General features: G+C 37.7%; 1 protein-coding gene across 1 annotated transcript in view; it reads right to left on the bottom strand.

The window, feature by feature from the left end:
- Nucleotides 1–3,907: 3,907 nt before the first annotated feature.
- Nucleotides 3,908–20,419, bottom strand: part of LOC105041813 (uncharacterized) — a 29,631-nt gene continuing 13,119 nt past the window's right edge. The window contains 11 exon segments of the mRNA XM_010918845.4: nucleotides 3,908–4,268; nucleotides 4,476–4,562; nucleotides 4,636–4,708; nucleotides 4,786–4,968; nucleotides 5,100–5,164; nucleotides 8,425–8,560; nucleotides 8,646–8,751; nucleotides 9,582–9,732; nucleotides 14,458–14,519; nucleotides 14,635–14,789; nucleotides 14,874–14,936. Of these exon segments, the coding sequence (XP_010917147.2) occupies nucleotides 4,495–4,562; nucleotides 4,636–4,708; nucleotides 4,786–4,968; nucleotides 5,100–5,164; nucleotides 8,425–8,560; nucleotides 8,646–8,751; nucleotides 9,582–9,732; nucleotides 14,458–14,519; nucleotides 14,635–14,789; nucleotides 14,874–14,936 (1,062 nt within the window). The 3' untranslated portion in view covers nucleotides 3,908–4,268; nucleotides 4,476–4,494.

A 20,419-nucleotide genomic window follows, 5' to 3' on the forward strand; every position in this document is an offset into this window, starting at 1 on the left:
GAAGTAGAGCAACAAGAATGGAATGACAGCATCCATATGATAGAAAAGAAGCACCATATATATATATATATATTTTTTTTTTTTTTTTTATATTATATATATATATTAGCATCAAGCCACATGACTCACTAACAAGTAATCTTGAGCAAAGAAAGAGTGCCGATCCTTCGAGAGATAATAGAACAACATGCAAGCAACATTCAAGAGAAGAGGACCCTATAACCCTGAATCTTTGCAGAATATTCCACAACCCATTGGATGTGCCAATAGTGCCTCTGATTGAGGACACCTGAGAAAAACGCATGACTGATAGATGATATTCTGTACCATAGTAATATCCATTTGAATGGCAATATAAGCAGAGACAAAATGAGAAGTCCAATTGCCTAGAGAAAAACACCAAATTTGCACTATAATTGGGAAATTTAAAACAACTGCACAGCAATTAGGTTTCTTAGATGTAACCAACTTCCGACACTTCGCAGGAGCTTTCAGGTCTGAAATAGTCCAGTAAGGTTGAATACCTTGAACGAAGGAGGATGCTATAGAATAGAAAACATATGCACTGATCCATGCAGACTTTGCCATTCTAAATAGTGATAATCTCAAAAGACTCTGAGAATCATAGGTAGGCACAGAGAAATAAAGAACCACGAATTACAGAAAGATAACATTGATAAAAAGCAGTAGCCGATATAAAGTTTGAGTAAGCAACAGTTGTGCACATGTGACTTGGAAGTTGAACCAACCATGCAAAGAGCAGTCCTCCTAATTCCAAAAAGTGTAATGTGTTCAATATGTACGGGCAGAAGCAAAGACATCAATAAGCTGTAAGGCAATGCACAATCCCAAGCAGCACACAGTAACCAAGATATCAAGACCATTGTAGCACTGAATGTGGATACCAAATGCACACTAGGCCTACGTAACATAATTTCTATATTGTTTCTGTGGAAAGAATATGCCATAAGCATCAGCCTGAGAGACACGCAGCATCAACATCAGCCTGGGTATCCCATTAAAAGACTCCTGTAGAGCTTTATGGGCTACATAATCAGCAGCCTGGTTAGCTTCTCTGGGAACAAGAGACACCTTAAGATAAGAAACAGTGGTTGGCCAAAGAAGGAAATCATGTATTAAAGGTGCATACTTAGAATTATTGGTAAAAGGGGCTTGTAATCAAGATACCACATTGGATGAATCACCTACAAGCCAGATACTATGTGCATGAAACTGGGTGACTACATTTACCATAGCAAACTGCATGAAGCTCAGCCACCAGAACAGCTGAAAGCAAGATTTGTTTACCCCTTTCTCTCAAGAGAGCGCCATTACAATCTCAAATGACATACCCAATGACAAGTCTAGGTATCTTCAAAGTTGGAGTCTAGACTACATTCCAAAGTAGCTTCGTTCCGAAGTAGTCGTCACTACCCATCACAGAAGATGTTTTTTCACCAATTGCCCCCACATATTGGGTCTCTATACTAGTTGAATTGCATATGGATCAAGCTATGTCCCATTTTGAGCAAGTACTATTATTTAAAAAACTTAATTTTCTTTATTATCTCAGAACTATTTGATAAGAACATAAATTCAAAGAGTAATTGATAAGTTCAATAATAAACGTGAGGAAGTAATGGTGAAGCACAATAGCGTTGAATATATAAAAGTCAAAAATGCGTGACCAAGCATAATAATATATGGTTGAATTGGATAAGGTTTGGGACAGATAAACTCTCAGTAGACTCAAACCTACACCCAAAATATTACAAAGCTTTATCTTAATTTGGATACATAGGGGACATTTGATGATCCAATTGGGATCACCACGGTCATCTAAGATCATTGGTGATCCAAATCCTAGGATAATCTGATCCCTAATGATCTAAGATCACAATATATGGTTGGTTACAATGCAGTGATCAAAGATCTCCGAAAATATACAAGTAACTTATTTAATATGCTATAGAAATCTAAGATCACCGACAATCTAATACTAAAAATATCCCTGACATATCTCAAATAGAAAAGAAAAAATGATAAAGAAGAGACAGAAGAAAAGGAAAGCCTCAAATTACCGTGATTAGGTTAAGGAAATGAAATCACTGTTTCGAATCACCTTCTCAACAAAGCTGTAAAAATTGGGATTGAGGATTGGGGCAAAAAAAATTTTAAAAAATATATGTAATAGATTTTTTCTCTTCCTAATCACCACAGCGAGAAAAGAAGGGATTTTCTTTTTTTCTTCTATGGAGATGATATTCTAACTACCCACTCAGCACGTGTAAATAACATTGCATATATGCATGAAAAAATATCACGGCAAAAAAAAATTAGTTTCCTCCTCCAGAAAGTCTCTCAATTATGAAGGTATTTTGGTTAACGTATTTTAATATAAGATCATTGTGATAAAATGACGTTGAATACCATCTTCAAGAGTGAATTTTTTATTACCGTGTTGGACAGTGATTTAAGAAGTGAGGATGATTTGAAATCATAAATTTTTTATTACCGCGTTGAATAGTGATTTAAGAAATAAGGATGATTTGAAATCACTACCACGTAGAACCACATGATGCAACCAAAAATGATGATCTTATCAACATCATCCACATCATCTTTGATCTTGAATAGATCATCAATACGAAATGCCACCCATACGGAGTTTGGTTGTAGATGTTTTTTTGCATTGGGTATCAATCTTCAGATCTAAGTGACAGCAGGGTAGACACGATACGATGTTCATTTGTCGTCTGTAGTTCCGACGCCCAAGTAAGAACCGTCCAGCTTTATCGTCCGTCAATTTCCTATGCAAATTAAGGTCCGAGCTCAACCTTATCTTGGGAATCAACTCATTGCAATGGCTCACGAGGCTAACAATTATGTTTCTGCTTAATTTGAGCTAGATTATCTGGCTGAGCTACATGCAGATTTAATTATTCGTCTCATTAACTCTTTACTTGTTGGCCTTTATTCTTCACTACCAGCCCTAAAACAGCACCGATCTTATGACAGTTCGCCTTAGCAGGGTTGAATAATCCATCGTGAAAAAGACATCGCTGCAGCTAGCAGAGCGCAATTTGAAACTAACCGGAGAACAAGGTGAATTTAAGTGTTGGTGCCCCTCCCCACCCCCACCAACCCCCCCACCCTCCCTCAATGACTAGCGAAAAGCAGTGTTTCGAAGCTGAGAACCTTCTTATAACCACGCGTACCTGAATTTAGACTGAACCATTCAATCCTCTCCTATATTTCCTCCAACTTTCTATGAATACATGGTGACAGTCAGAGACACCACATGTAACGTCGGCAGCAAAAATAGGGTGACAGCATCTAGATTTTATTATTATTGTTATTGTAATCATCATCCAAAAAGAAAATAGATTTTTTTATATAATATATTTCATAGAAAACGGAGACTCGTTCCCATCAGCATTTGCCAGGTTCCATCCGCCAGCAAAACCAGTTTTATGGAAATCAACCAAACACATAATTTTATAAATTCAAATTAGACTTCATAAAAACCCATTTTAGCAAAACCTAACAACAAAGCAGACCCAGAGGATACGTGTTCAAAAAGCAACCTAAAAAATACAGCTAGGAATTGTATAATACCGAACATCCAAAGATAGATCAAAAGAAAACCACCCATAATAAAGCATAAGCAAAAATTAGGTGTCACTAAATCATAGTGGTTTAACCCTAATTGAATCTTGACACCTGATTAAATAGGAACCCGACTTGAACACTCCATACCAACAGTCTCAAATTGGATTCCATCAGCAGTAGTGCATCGCCAATAGAAATATAAAGAAACTGGCAAAACAACAAGCGGCAAGCAATGCTCAAGTAATTTCAGCTCATCACACGCGGAGAAGGATGAATGGCATCGCACGTCAAAACATAAATGACAAGCTCGATCATACTAATCATAATGATTCCTGTTGCCAGACCTGTGGAAAAATTGCTAGCACACATGTATAAAGAACTATAAAGCAAGTATAGACAAGCCACGCTCAAGTAGTTTTAACTCACACCCAGCGAAGGGTGGTATTTCACCTCATAAAACAAATGACACAAGCTCAATCGTGCTCATCATAACGCTCTTCTACTGCAACTAGGAATCAAGATCCACCTTGTTTATCCTTTGTTGCTCTAGATAAAAACCACAGAAACCTCAAGGCTGCTTCAGAAATAACGCTCATGTTATTGAATAACCGTATTCAGAAAGTTGATGATCTCTCGTAGTACAGAAATGTCTCTTCCTGCCAGCAACATTGTTAGTTATGACTTGTAGAAAACCAAAAAAAAAAAGAAACAAAACAAAAAAAAGAAGATGCGGCACTCACTAGAAAGTTTTGAGCAACGGATACATGAACAGGAAAATTATCAGATTATTGCGGAAGAGACCTATATTATCAATGAATGGCAATCATAGATGGTAAAAGAGGATAAACAGGGATGTCATGTACCTTCTAAACCAAAATTTGTTTAAGATGCAAAAGCTGAGCGTCCTGGAGGAGGAAGTGCAACAACTTTCCCTACTGCAACTGTTTTCCCTGTTGTAACAGCACAAACCATGTTATCATCACAATAAGCACAACCGCATCATCACTCCAAAATTCTCCTCACCTTCAGTACGAAGGGTAAACCTTCCAAGCTGGGCAAAATCTGGAAAGTTCTCGATGCATATCAAGTTATTCACCTAGATGACAGATTTGAGTAGATATTTAGTACTACGAAAGTGTATGGTATACCTTGCCAGTATTTCCAAGGGCATACCTGAATGCAGCAGACAACAACAGCACCATTCTTAACAAAAAGAGGCTTTCTCTTTGGCTTCTTTTTCTTTGGATCAGTGTTCTTTTTCTTTGTGTCAATTTCTTCTATAAGATCTACAATCTCACACTCCTCAACAATTGCATGGATGTGTAATACTGCCTTGTAACCAGCAGTAAAAATTGCCTAGCACAAAAATAGTACAGTATCAATAATGCTTGCTGATTAAGAAACAAGACATTTGTTTCCATAAGCCAAACAGCACTGTCATAGCCAAGAAAGACTTTGTTTTTTAGTTTTTAAGGAAAAGGACTTACATTGTCAAGCAATTCAAGGATCTGCAACTGGGCATTGAATTCAGTAACAGCATTGATTGGATTTGCTGTACAGACATGATAAATTTTGTTAGCATGTATTACCAGCACAACTTTTTGGATACAATTGGAGACTTCCTTCTATCAAAAATATAAATATAATTTTTTATTCCTAAAAGAAACTGCCAGCACAAACAAAGTAATTGGGCAAAAATATGAAGAGACAGCCTACGGTCATCTTGAATTTCAATGATTCTTATCAAGCACATGACCCTGTAAAGATCTACTCATCTAAAAGGAAAGCTAAATCGAGCCGTGGTCAATCCCACCACCAAAAAACATAATACAGCCATTCAAGAACTTCATGTACGGTCTGAACAGAGCACGTGCGCAATGAAAACCATCCAAAAAGAAGCATACTAGAAAAACATAAGGTACGTCACCAGACCCGCAAAATTGGATTGTTATTATATGATAGTAGTTGATAATAATCAATCCAACAAGACACATGGTAGGTGGGACAAACTGGAGGAGAAGCAACTGAGAAAAGTATGGGCATGTTTAAGATTTAAGGAGGCCACAACAAGAAATAGTTTGAAAAAGCCAGGTGGGAAATGATTCCGACAAAAGGGATGGAAGTCAAGGAAAAAAAACCTAGAAAACTAGTAATAGCAGATGTATCCAGGGACAAATGTCAAAGTTAATGAAGCCAGATCCATACAACTGGAAATGGTTTCTCAGTTATGGTGTTGAATTTTTTAAGATAAAGAAATCAATAGTGAAATGCATATCTCAACCAGACAGCAATCATCAGACATCCCTAATAAAGAATTGACATGCATAGGTTTTAAATAGAGATCAGGTATCCAAAATTCCTTGACAATCATCAGGACCAAGAAGGCACAAAAACAGAAACAAAAAAACAAAATTTGATTTGTTCCAAGCAAGGTATACTGAACCGGTACCGTCGGCCGTATCGGCGGCCGATGGTACGGTTCAGTATGATTTCGTACCGTACCGAACCGACGAAGGCAAGCGAATCCGAACCAAAAGAAGAAAAAGAGAGAAATAGAGAGAGGAGGAAGAAAGAAAAAGAGGGAGGGGAAAGAGCCGGCAGGGCTGCCGGACGGCCTCCAGCTGGCCGGCCGAAGGGCGCAGTCCGCGCGCGCGGCGCTGCGGGGTGAAACAGGAGCGTCGTCCCTGTTTCGCGAGTTTTTTTAAAAAAGATAGTTTTAAGTGAAGCCGACAAATAGTTTGCCGACTTCATGATTTTTGTTTTTTTTTTTTTTAACTCTTAAGTCGGCAACTAGATTGCCGACTTCATGAGTTTAAAACCAAAAAAAAAATCGAAACAAAGGACCGTCTATTTCGAAAAAGAAGGCTTCGCGGCTCCGCCCGCTCGACCGCCCTCAGGCCGTTGGCTCACCGGCCACCAGGGCCTCGCGACGGAGGCGCCGTCCGTCTAGTAGGTCCCTTCCCCCCCGCATCCGCGGCTCCACCCGCTCGACCGTCCTCAAGTCGTCGGCTCACCAGCCACCAGGGGCCTCGCGACGGAGGCGTCGTCCGTCCGGTAAGTCCCTTCCCCCCCCCCGAGCGCTCCATCTCTCTTTCTCACTCTCTTGAAAGCCCTATCGGGCGATACAGGGCTCGAAAGCCCTCCGACGGCCGCAGCCGGCCACCGCCGACCTCCAACAGCTCCCACCTCCCTCTCCTCCTCTCTCTCTCTTTCTCACTTTTCCTCTTTTTTTCTTCCATACCGCCAGTGCACCGAATTTATCGATCGAATCGTGCCGGTTCCCCGCCGGTCCGGTACGATACGGGGTGTACCGACCGATTCGGCACGGTATGGCAAACGCTAGTTCCAAGTTACCTTGATATGCACCAGTTGAGTCAACAAAGAATTGACCAAGAGGTACATTGAAGACCATAATAAAGACAATTCATTTATCCATTAGCAATTATCTATAATCGGGTTCCCATGGCTTATAATTTCAAGCATATTCAGAACTTGAAGTCCGATGCATGTATAAATTGTCAGATTTTAAAGATCACCGACTTGGAACCGGACCTTATGCAGATCTGCCAGCAGTACAAGTCGAAACGCCCCCATACGGGACTATACCGGCCCCGAACCGACACTGAAACTATGGATGAACCAGGGAGGAAAAAGGAGAGAAAGAGAGGAAGGAGGAAAGGAAAGGAAGGCCGGCTGAGATAGCGATGGTAGCCACCAGAGGGCCGTGGAGAAAATGATAGCAGAAAGAGATAGAGAGAAAGGGGAAGGGAGAGAAGATGAGGGAGGGGAAGGTAAGGGGAGGCCGCGGATTGCAAATCTACTGTCGGCTTCATTATGTATCGTGTTTTTATAATGAAACAAGAGCTTCACCCATGTTTCGAACCCACAACAACCATGGGCTATTTTGGGCTGTCCGAAGGCCTTCTGACAGCCTCCCCTCCCTCCTCTTCTCTCTCTTCCCCTCTCTCTTCTCGCATGTCATGGAAGACCACAACGCTCCGAAGGCCTCGACAGCCCTCCAATGGCCTCAACGGACCACCACCGGCTTTTCCTTTCCTTCCCTCCCCTCCTCTCTCTCTCTTCCTCTCTTTCCTTCTCCCTCGCTCCATTTTTACTGGCATTCCGAATGCACCAGATAGCCACCGGTACAATTCGACATGTCCCAAACCATCCAATTCAGGGCAGTTCAGCGAACCATGGCCAGAGTGTTCTTTAAAACCGACCATTTCTAGCAAGTGCTTGCAGCATCCAATGACCAAAAATTGTTGACTAAACCTCTTTCTTTTTCAAATCTTTCTTAGTCAATCTATCTTATATAAATTAAATTAAAAAGACTGCCATGTTGTCTGTTACTTCCACCTTATATATTCATGGCTTCATTAGAATATTTATTGAAATCTTGTATAGCCAGACATGGTGGTGTCTGGAGAACATATCACTAGCCTAGTAATTTTAGTTCTGGAGTAATTATCTGTATCAGACTTGAGATGAATCTTTTCACTTCTATAATTTATGACTTCAGGTGAATCTTTGCACTTCTATGAATTACAGTAAAAAATAAATTCCAGTATAAAAACCATATGAAATGAAAGCAGCAAGATGCTCTCACGTGATTAATTTTTTAAAAAAATTTAAGCGCATAGCTTCATCATATTTGTCATTTCCCCCTATTATGTACTAATGGTGGTTTACTCTGGTGATATTTCCAAGAATGACCAGAACAAAATATAGAACCTTTCAAGCACCATCAAAGAAAGCCAATCTATGCCGTATGTTTTCAAGACTAAGTTTTCATAAAAAACTAATACATACCAATGCTTGAAAGGACAAAACCAGCCACGATATCCTCCTCTTCAATCCCTGACAACTTGACCCGGACATTCTCACCAGGCTCCGCACGATTTACTTTATTTTCATCACAATGAATAGCAAGCACTTTTACATTAGCCTGTAGATCAGCAGGCAATACAACATAACTGACCCAAGAATAACTTTAAAATTATGAACAGATTAAACCTAAGATGAGATTATACTTTGTTGGGCATGACCCACAAGTTGTCACCCTCACGAATACTTCCGGACTCTATTTTTCCCATCACAACAGTCCCCATGTCTTTGTATTTATCAATAATTGGCATCCTGCATATCAAACTTTATCATTCTCTTCAAATGGCATTTCCAAGAAACTCTAAATGATTAGGCACAATGATGCAAAAAGATTAACATGAATCTCCACCACATCCATGAAACTGCAATGATTAGGCAAAAAAGAGGAAAGCTGAAGTTCTGATCATAAAGCTGGCCAAACATAATTATTTCAAACCTTCAACTGCTATATAAAGCAAACTACCATCCAACTCCACAAGACTATTCAATCTACGGTATATGCTTTCCTTTTCCTGTTCCAAGTTTACCTTCAATGTTTTTTCTCTTCTCCAAATTTTACCCTTTTTAAAGTGATAGGTTATAAATACATTGTCTTATAATAACCAAACAAAATATGTATCCAATTGTTTCACAACAGAAGACTGCTTGGTGCATCAAATCATGATCACTCATCCTGAAATATCACTTGCAGCACATGGAATGGGATAATCTATGTTGTTCAGATCAAGAGTTGGAATACTATGCTACCAGTGCCTATACTAGTAAAATTCCAGTACAGCATGGATCGATATAGTATGATGCCGTACTAAAACAAACCACCTATTGGTACTGGCACAGCATGACTAAGATGCATAGCAAGGGATGTACCAATACTTTACTGGGACATGTACCGTTATGCACCAGTACTTAAATCCTTTATTTGAAATAAAAAAAAGATTGACAGTAAACTATGTGATTCATTAATTAGTCCTTTCTGTTTGATGCATCATGTGAATAGTCATTATATTGTATGAAATCCATCATGCCCATTCTGGGTGCCAATAATTGTTTGGCAACTAGAAGAAATAAAAGTGATTTCTGACCTGAGAGGGCCTTTAGGATCCCGTGGAGGAACCTGAATTGAATCCAGGACTTCAAACAAGCACGGACCATCCCACCAATCACAAATGCTTTTCTCCACTCTGGTCTTCATATTGGTACCCACCAAACCAGAGATGGGAAGAAATTGAACATCTGGATAAAGTGCATAAGGAACAGACAACTGTATCAGATAGTATGAACCTCATTTTTAATGATAATGATGAATTGATCATTATCTTTCACTTCAAATCTTAACACATAAAAGAAATGATAGGGTACAATTTTAGCAAAAATAACGATAGCAAGCAGACAAATCACAAGGTCCATACTCATGGTAGAACCCAAGAATAATAATTTAAAAAGACTTGCATGGTAGATCAAAAATAATTCCTTTAAAGTGGCAGACTTAATTCATTGCATCTGAACAAAAATATTGTTGGCAAGTTTCACATCATTCCTCAAACTTACATTTTAAAATAAGAGAACAAGCACCACCCAAAAGGAACCTAGTGGGCCATCAAAATAAATCTCAATAATTGTACCAAAAAAAAAAAGCTGGCCTAAGGTATGAACCAGAGACATGGATATATGAAAATACGCCATGATATGAATACAACAATACAGAACTTGAAAAATATGATACAGTGGCAGGAATGTTGCAATCAATAAATATGCATTTATTTTATGTACACGTTCTTCATTTTACATAAAATTGAACAAGATTCCTGAAAGCATAATGGGATATTATAGTAACACAGCCCATATTCTACAATAACATAAATATCCACACACCCCAGTTAGTTATCATTCTAATCCACAGATCAAAATTCATACTCCATGCTATCACATCAACATCACATTCTATAATTTCCCACCAATCATGTCCATGATTAAGAGGTTAAGATTTATGGAAAAAAGGCCCCCTCATCCTTCATCTCTAAATCCAACTGCGCCTCATCCCCCCACCTCCTCCCCCTCGTCATTATAAAAAAAAAAAAAAAAAAGATTCATAACTCCCAAAAAAACTCCCACCTCACCTCAAAGTCCAACCACAGCATCCCTCTTTATCTCTCTCCTCTGTTTTAATTAGGGCACATAATCTTGAGATCAAGGATCTAAGTGCCAGGTGATACCACTCCATACCGCCTACACAAGGCATACTATACTGGACTAGTAGGGCCCACATTCAATATGCCCCCGCACTAAGTGTCAATACCAATGATGTACCATAACTACACTCTGTATGGCATGCATTGGTTGGGTGTAAATACAGGTACTGAAACCCATAATTAAATCTGTGCATGAGAAAGGGGCTAGAGGCCCAAGTTTAGCAGATGTAAATCTAGGTTTGAAACCACCTAACCCAAACCAATGCCCAATCAATTGTCCAGAAACACAACCAAGAAATATGATTCCCACTTGAAATGGCAACAGCATGCAAATTTGAAGCATCAGTAAGTCCTAACCAAGAACGATAATGCATGGAATTGCCAATGACCAAATGATTAGTTTTACATAACAGTGTATTGATTTAGAATAAATAGGCCTATTTTTTTTAAAAAAAAGGCCTTTAAAAAACAACTAATATATTCATGTTAGGATGTTATTAAGTAACAGACAGAAAATTGAGAGATCAACCCAGTAAAAACAAGAAATTTTACCCAGCCAAAAATTAGATGATAGCCGGTCAGCAACGGAATGTAGGCCAAAACTGAATAAATAACCTGGAAGAAGCAGGTTTTTCTTTCTCCTCTGGGATCAAAAGGACCATATAAAGTAAGCCAAACTCCTATTATCCAAGGAAATGAAAGAAAAATAAACCCTTAAGCAGTAAAGGGAGCATTAAGCTGCCAAATGAGCAAGCTGCATGTAATCAGCCCATGTCCAGCTCAAAATAGGCTCACAAGATTAACAAAAGAGAGGATTTTGAGCTCAAAACACATAAGCCAAAGATGACCAAGTCAAGATCACTCTCTGCTAGGCTCAAGGGAACATTAGGCTGCCAAATGAGTAAGCTGCATGTAAGCAGCCCATGGTCAGCTAAAAATAGGCTCATTCGATTCACAAAAGAGAGGATTTTGAGCTCAAAATATATGAGCCAAAAGATGATGTAAGCCTAGATCGCTCTCTTCTAGGCTCAGTATAGCTCAAAATAAATAAATATATACATGAATTATATTAATCTATCGATTATTTAAAGTAACTCAAAAGGGCTGTGCAAACATAAGACATATTCATACAAACTATTCAAGGCAACCACCAAGGTGCCTGATTGGGCTAGGACACCCAGACAAGCCTGCTTAAGCTATGTTCTTAAGATGCAATTGGATCGTAAATCATATAGGGGTTTCATAGGACCAAATCGTGGATTGCATAATAGACATTTGACATTTTCAGAAATCTCTAAAATATATGGAAAAATATTAAAGAGACTGAAAAGCAACGAGTCACAATAAAGAGAAGAAAAGTGGCTATCAAGAGAAATATATTTTTCAATAAAAGTTATTAGCACAGTTAAAAAAAAAAAAGAAAGAAAGAAAGAAAACATGGTTGAGTTTCCTCAAAGAAAGAAAAAAGGATTGAGGACAATAGTGGGAGAGCATAGTAGCAGATTAAAAGAACAAGAAAGAGAACGAAAGTAGGGTCCTGTGGTCACATATTCTACTTTCTTACAAAAAAAATTTAATCCAATAATTTGCATGTACTTAGGCAAATTACCATTTAGTATGTACCACTGGAGGCGAATCACCATTTAGTACAAACCACTGGACTCCTTGTCTTGTAAGGACTCTCAGACATTACATAATAAATCCATGAATACTTGACTGATATTGACTGCTAGAGATTGGAATCTTCATGCAACCAATGAACTATTATTTGAGAAACCAGTTGGCCAACTACTTAACCCCAATTTGAGTTCTAATAAAACTCTTTAAAAGGAAAATAAATCAATGGCACCTCGATTTGAATTCAAATAAAACTCCTAAAAGGGGAAAAAAAATCAATTTACACCCAATTTAAGGTCCAATAGAACTGTTAAAAAATGAAAATAAATCAAGACCCTCTAGGCTCCAAAATTCCTTTAGAGTATCCTAAAAGTCACTAAAGTAATTCCTAATGGCAACCTAGAAAATCTCCATCTATAAAAGGGACCAAAGTAGGTCCTCAGGAGGATTGTTCACAGTTCACACATGAAACAGGAGAGTCATCAATCTGTTACGTGCATGAGCAGTGCACTAACAGCTCATTTAAGTGCATAGTGTGATCTAACAGATTGCACTGTCCATGACTTGGATTGTACAGTCCAAAAAGTGGATCACCTGATCATTTCCAAAAACAATGCAGATACCCAATTTGGACCATTTTGCAATCGAACAGCAGCCAGCCAGCTCATGAATGTTTACTGGTGGTAAATCAGAGGCAATGGGTACAATGGCATCAATCGCTAATGCTAGTACCACACTTGTGTGTGTGTGTGTGTGTGTGTGTGTATTTAACCCCTCCCTCTTCCCCACCAGGGAAGGAAAAAAAACCTTTTTGTTCTTTTTCTTCTACTACTTTTTTGTTAAATCTGCTTCCCCTGTTTACTGTTTTCCCCTTTCGTATGCTTGCTAGCCTTGTTTTTGCCGACCTCCTTCCCCTTGCCCTTTTCTTCTTCTCCATAAGGGGGTGTTCCTCATTTTGCAGCACACTTGCTACTGCTTCCCTGCCATCCTCCTCATCCTCCTTGCCAGGGACTGGCTTTCTGGCCACAGCCCTGCAGCCTATTGGATGCGGCAGTGGCGGCAATGCATCACTGCCCTCCATTTTCTTCTTCTTGTGGACTTTGATTTTTGGTCATTTAAGCATTAAGACAGGTATACCTATGCCATATATAGTGAAAAAGGTTCATGTGTCTGTGCACATAGTTATGTATATCATCAAAGGTATGTATATCACTAAAGGCATGCATAATTAAGGCATGGAAGCTGTCCTCCCTATGCAGCTCCCAAAACCACAGCAGTTCGACAAACAGGAGACTAGGTTTTTATTTGCTCAACCTGCAAGTTGTTTAGTCACCCAACCAGATTGTTCAAACAGTTGGAGAACCCAATTCACCAGTTTAGGCAGGTTCATGAACTACCGAACTCCAAGTTTTAACCTTGATCGAACATGCTTAGCAGGTGGCAGGTTAACCGGGTCAACCCAACAGTCAACCAGGTTTCAAAAAGCTGCTTAGCACAACTTTGAATTAAATGGTTGTGAGCTAACTAAATTAGCAAAGATATCATAAGAGAAAGCAGTACCAACCAACAAATGAAAATAGTTCACAACACCGAAAATAAATAAATAAATAAACTAAAATATTCATCCACCAATATAGCAAAAGTGTGCATGGTAAAGCAAGAATGCAACAAAAAACATCTTGGTGCACGAGGCTCCTGCCAATGAAGGTCTAGGGAGGGTCAAAAGTATGCAGCATTACCCTGCATGCTAAGAGACTATTTTCATGTTTCAAACCCGTGATACCAGTCATAGTGGAGCAACCTTACTGTTGCACCAAGGCTCACCCTCAAAGTAAGAATGCAATGTCATATTTAATCATACCAACCAAACAACCATTACAAGAATATGAAAAAGAAAATAATGTTAATGATAGAATGAGGATTCCTGAAAATTTTGCATGTTTGCTGTTTTTTTTTTTACTCCAAAAAAATGGCTCAGAATGAAAACAATTTTAATTAAAAAGCCAACACAGAAATGTCAAGTATATTATATAAGTAGATGATCAAAAAAAAGTGAATATGAAATGGTAAAAATGTGGGAAAGGAAATAAAATTAACAGTGGGAAAATGTGAAAAGAATGAATATAGCTCATGAAAGCTTAGACCACAATACCTTTCCTTGAGTAACCTGATGACTTAAGGAAAGGACCCATCTTACTCTCTATTTCATTAAACCTGTAAAGGAAAAAGGCCCCAAAAAAAATAAATGAAACCTACCGATCTTGAGCAGCCAAAGTCATAAATTTAAATTGCTGGCAAAGAAAAAAAGGATGAGAACATTTGAACAAACCTTTCTTTGGACCATTTCACAGTAGGTTCATCCATTTTGTTGACAACAACAACCATCTTAGCAACACCCAATGTTTTTGCAAGTTGTACATGCTCTCGAGTCTGTCCTCCTTTTTCAAATCCAGTTTCAAATTCACCCTTACGACCAGATATAACCTTAAAATAATAACATATCATAAGATTATGCTATGAACTTTCAAAATGTAACATTGAACAAATAAGACGCCAAGATATCTTTACCAGAACTCCAATATCAGCTTGCGATGCACCACTGATCATGTTTGGCACATAACTTTTATGACCCTGCAGAAGTATGCAATTTGATGCACCATTGTCAACAAACCTTCTCAATATATCAGAATTATGTATGTGATACCCAATAATCAAAAATCTATACAAAGCATTAAAGTTGAGACCAGGACTCTCTTGGCGCTATATTTGTCAGATGTTAAACACGCCACATGGCAGCCCACCAACTCTTCTCCCCCCAGTGTTTTTTTTTCCCTTTTTTGTTTGGCGCACTGTGGACTCCCTTTGGAACCTTCCTGAGCCCTCCCAAACCCTCATTTCTCCGCTCTTCTCGCCGCCACATCCCACCAGTCACCGTCGTCACCTCTCTCCATCGTCGCCTCCATCGACTTCTTCCCCGCTCTCATCGCTGCCACCTCCTGCCAATCTCCACTGCCGCTTTCCTCCCGATCCTCACCGGCGTCGGGTCCCCCCCCCAATCTCCCGCAGGTGCTTTCCTTCCCCTAGATCTCCGTTTTTTTTCTTTTTTCTTCTTTTTTTTTTGCTTCAAACCCTTCCAAAGGCCTTCGGAAAATGGAAGTGATGAGGGGAGTTGGAGGAGGCAGAGGTGATGGCGGAGGGCGGCCACCGATAGCGATGGAGGGAGGAGCGAGGGAAACAAAGAGATTTACCGATTTAAGGGGGAGGAGGTGGGGTTCTAGGAAAGCAGCAGATAAGGAAAGAAAAAACGAGGCGGGGAGAGACCGCTGGCACCTCGATCCCCGCACTCGCCGCTGGGGCACCGCCGGAGCCACCACCGACGTCATCTATATCGCCAGCAATGTGGGCCCTGACTACAACACCGATGTCTCCCACCCCTCTCAATTCTGCCGCCGCTGCCTCCACCTCCCCTCCCCATCGACCTCCACCCCCCCGGGCGTCCTCTCTGCTCTCCTCGCCGCCACCTCCAGTCGGTTTCCGCCGTCACCTTCCCTTCGATCTCCCTCAGGTGCGTGCCTTCCTTCACCTCTCTTCTTTTTTTTCTTTCATTTTTTTTTCTATTTTTCTACCCATCCAACACACAGCACACAGAAAAGAGAGAGAAAGGGAAACATGGGGAAGAGAGAGGGTGGGGAGGGGAGCACAGCAGAGAGGAAATGTGGGGAAGATCTAAGGGGGGTTTTGAAAGGGTTAGGGTTGGGTGGGTTAGGTTAGGGTCGCACGAAGGGTGCGGGGGGCGGTTGCATGGGGTGGAGAAAGTGCGGGAGACGCCCGAGGCCAGAGAGGGGAGGCGAGGGGGGTTGGTGGCACCGAAGCCAGGGGAGGGGAGGCGAGGGGGGTTGGTGGCACCGAAGCCAGGGGAGGGGAGGGGAGGGGAGGAGGTTTGTTGGGCGTGTGGAGCTGGGTGCGGCACAGATGGCGGGTGCAGCACGGATGGCGGTGGGACAGGACCGCGACGGGGGCGGTGCGGATGGCCGCGACTTGGGCCTCACCCGGCGAGGGCAGAGGGTGGGGTGGAGGCGACAAGAGGAAGGGAAGGGAAGAGGGAAAAAAAATATTTAGAGAGGGGGAGGGAAAAAATATTATTATTTATTATTAATAATAATTTAAAATATTATTTTTAAATAATAATAAAGTAGTATTTTAAAAAATAAAAAAATAATATTTTAAAAAATAAAAGTAGAGGGATAAGAGACGAAAATAATATTTTAAAAAAATATTATTTCTAAAAAAGAAAATATTAGGGAGGAGAGGAAAAAAGAAAAAAATATTATTATTTTATTATTAATAATAATTTAAAATATTATTTCTAAATAATAATAAAATAGTATGTTAAAAATTAGAAAAAAATAATATTTTAAAAAATAAAAGTAGGGAGGGATAAGAGACGAAAACAATATTTTTAAAAAATATTATTTTAAAAAAAAATATTATAAAATAATTAATAATATTTTTTAAAATATTTATTTATTATTATTAAAAATATAACATATTATTTTCTAATTTTAAAAATAATAACATACTGATTTATTTTTTTTAAATAATATTTTTATTTTTTAAAAAATAATATGTTTCGAGGTCTAAATCGATCCACCGGATCAGATCAAACCTAATAAATTATCCACAAACAAAGCACAGTACTCCATCGATTTGAAAGCCAAATCTCGACATTAATAGCCTTCGAAAGTTACAAGATACTAATGATGGAGTATGTCGCCTTCCGTTCCCCCCGCCCCTCCCTTCGAATTTCTATCTCCCTCGATTTGGGGGGGGGATGGTGGCGGGGGCACCAGGGGTGAGCAAGGGGGCAGGCAGCGAAACCAAGCCCCTCCATCCTCTGTCCGCGCTCTCAAGACTACCATTAGATTTTTAGTGATTTTAGCTCATAGCCCTATAAATATTTTAAAATATATTTAGGATTTATTTTCAATTAGTTGTCTCTTAATTATAATTTCATACATGGATATTGTTGAAATTTTGTCAGAAAAAATTTGGAAGAAATTATGAAGAAATTAAAATTACTTAAATCAATATACGAAATCGAGGTTCAATACAACATAATGAAGTTATCGATCGCACTCACCAGATAAGACTGTGAATCTCTGCTTTTTTTTATTATTAATTTTTTGTTATGTTTCAAAAATATGCTACTATTTTTATAGCATTTGGTTTGTACTAAAATGAATTTTAAATCAATGCGAGAAAAGATTGTCTTTTCATTTTTTTCATTTTTTCTTTGTTTTCATTGATTTTTCGCATATTTTTTCCTTGTTTTTCCTTTACTTTTTCTGTTCGCAGGAGTCAATTTGATGGGAGGCTTGGAGTAGTTGAACAGAAAAGTTTAGATTCATCTCAATCGAATGAGAAGTTTCGAGCGATCGAGATAACTCTCTCTCCCCCTCTTAATGAAATTTATTGAAATATATTATTTTTTATAGATTATTTTATTTACTGTCATTTAGTAGTTTAAAAAATTTATTACTATTTTGATGCTAATTTTAAATAAAATTTTAAAATCAAAAATAAAGTTCTAGATAAGATGATACTTGATGTCTTATACATGATGTATGTAGCTGTTTGTTGTACCACTGTTAAGTACTAATTACTTTACATTGAATGATTGTATGTTTCTAGAAAGTACAAATAGAATCAATATAAATTTTTAAAAAATAAATTATATATTCCAAAAAATATTAATTTTTTATTATTATTTTTTTATTATTTTTTAAACATTATTTAAGTAGAGCCCGCTGCATAGCGCAGTCGAACGCAAGATTGCTGCTTGGACCTTCCTTCCAGAAGGTAAGATCGTATTAGCTTTCTTGGTTAATTTAGACATTCTGCTTTCTTTGGTTGCAAGAAAGGGGTAGGATGATATGAGTTTGTTAAGTATTTTTTGTTATAAAAAGAGATTTTTATTTGGATTTTCTCAAAAAAAAATTTTGTTCACAGTACCGTCCAGACATGTGCAAAGGAAGCAATTACGGCGTTCAGTTTAATCGGATTAACGAAGCCTATGATGTAAGCATTCTCCACTCTTCCCCCTTTTCTCCCCAAAATCCCTTGAGAAAATTTTTAAATTTTTCATGTTGGTATTTTTTTTAAAAAAAATAGCTACTACAGAAACATTTCGTCTAGATTGAATGCTCCATTTTTTTTCTTTGGGTTGATTTAGACTCATCAATTTTAAACTTTTAGTCATAGTAGAACAAAAAGAAAGTACCGCTTTGAATGAGCACCAATGTTTCGTTCTGGTTATGGAAAGTCGGTTAATGTGAAAGAGTCTTCTATGAGGAGGGCAACAGCTATTCATGAAGGAGTAGATATGAAGAAAGACAAATATTGCTTTCTTTCTTTATTATTTTCATTATCCAATAGCAAAAAGTTTTAGTAGTTCATAAATCCATCATGCCTTTTGTTCATTGACTTATGTTAATATACATTTTTCTTTTAGATTCTACAGTAAGTTTAGAGGATGGGGGTGCTGAGTGTCTTCCAATGTTTCATACCGGTTCTGGAAGTTAGTTACAGTAAGGCAGTCATCTCTTCTTTTCGTATTCTGCTTTTGACTAATGCTTACCTTTTATTTGCATGTTGTTGATGCCTTTTAATTATCAAGAGTGACACTGCTTTCTTTTAATTATTGTGCATGAATGTCGAAATTAAAACGATGAATGCATCTGGAGGAACTTTAAGTTTGTCTGAGGCGCCAGCAAAATTTATTTTTTTAAAATTTTAAAGTAACATATGATGATATCTTGCCAAGAATTTTTGAATTAGTTGTAGATGAAAATAAACGTATTTTAGAAATCATAAAACATTAAATTTACTTTGTCTTTTTTTTTTTGAGACACATTTTGATAAATTCAATAAGAATGTCTTTGTATTTTCTGACATGACTGCTTCCATTTTTCTTTATTTTTTTCTAACTGAAAATATATATATATATATATAAACACACACACACACACACACACACACACATATATGCATGTGTGTGTGTTTTCATTTACGAGCTGCAACAGTTTCGGAGGGTAGTGGGGTGATGTGGGTTTTCCAATGTTTCATACTGGATCGGGAAAGTCAGTTATAGTGATGCAGTCTTCAATCAGAAAGGTAGTTCTCCTGAAGAAGAAAATATTAAAAAAGATAAATTATCAATTTTTCTTCTTTTATTTTAATTACTTATTTTTTATTTGCTTTCGCCCTTTATTTCTGTACTTTTGAAAAGGTATCTTTCTTACTTGCTATTTGAATGTGTCTTAGAACCAAATTTGGTCTAATAAATCATTGGAATCTTTTGTCATTTGAAATGGAACAATGCGAAACCTGATCTGAAATTTTGAATGGGCTATGCATGTGAGTGCAAATTATTTATTTTTTTTCATGTATTCATACATCGGATACCGATAAAGTGCAAATATTAGTGTATGATATACTTAATTGGTGCATTATATTTGATGAGGTCAGAAAAGTTCTACATTTATATGCACTTGATACCTATCTAAAACTTAGTTTTAATTTTTTTTCTTTATTTTAAATAATATTTGGTTGGAAAAAATTTGGATTTTTTGAGTCTTTTTATGCATGGATTTTCTAATTGTAAATAAATATTTGGATCATGAAATCCATATTAATTTTGATCATGAAAGACGAACCATCTAACAATCCTTTCATATCAATTTACCATTTAATCTGGGTCAAATAAATAATCAATTTTTCACTATGATTTTGTATTTTATAATTATTCTTTTTTAGAATTTTTAGATTGATTTAAGAATTTATGTTCAAATGTATAAAATATCTAGATTTATTATATACAGTTAAAAAATATTAGAAGATTAAAAAAATTGATTGTATTAATTGGATAACACTAATTCATCAAAAAAAAGATTTTATTTTTTTAGTATTTTAAGATTAATTTTAGGATTCTATATATAAATTTATTATATATGGTCCAAAAAATATGCAAAGATCAACATAAATAAAGTTGATAGTTTCAGTTGTTGTGTGTATATATATATATATATATATATATATATATATATATATGATTT

This window comes from Elaeis guineensis, chromosome 3 (assembly GCF_000442705.2).
Source record: "Elaeis guineensis isolate ETL-2024a chromosome 3, EG11, whole genome shotgun sequence".
NCBI lineage: Eukaryota > Viridiplantae > Streptophyta > Magnoliopsida > Arecales > Arecaceae > Elaeis > Elaeis guineensis.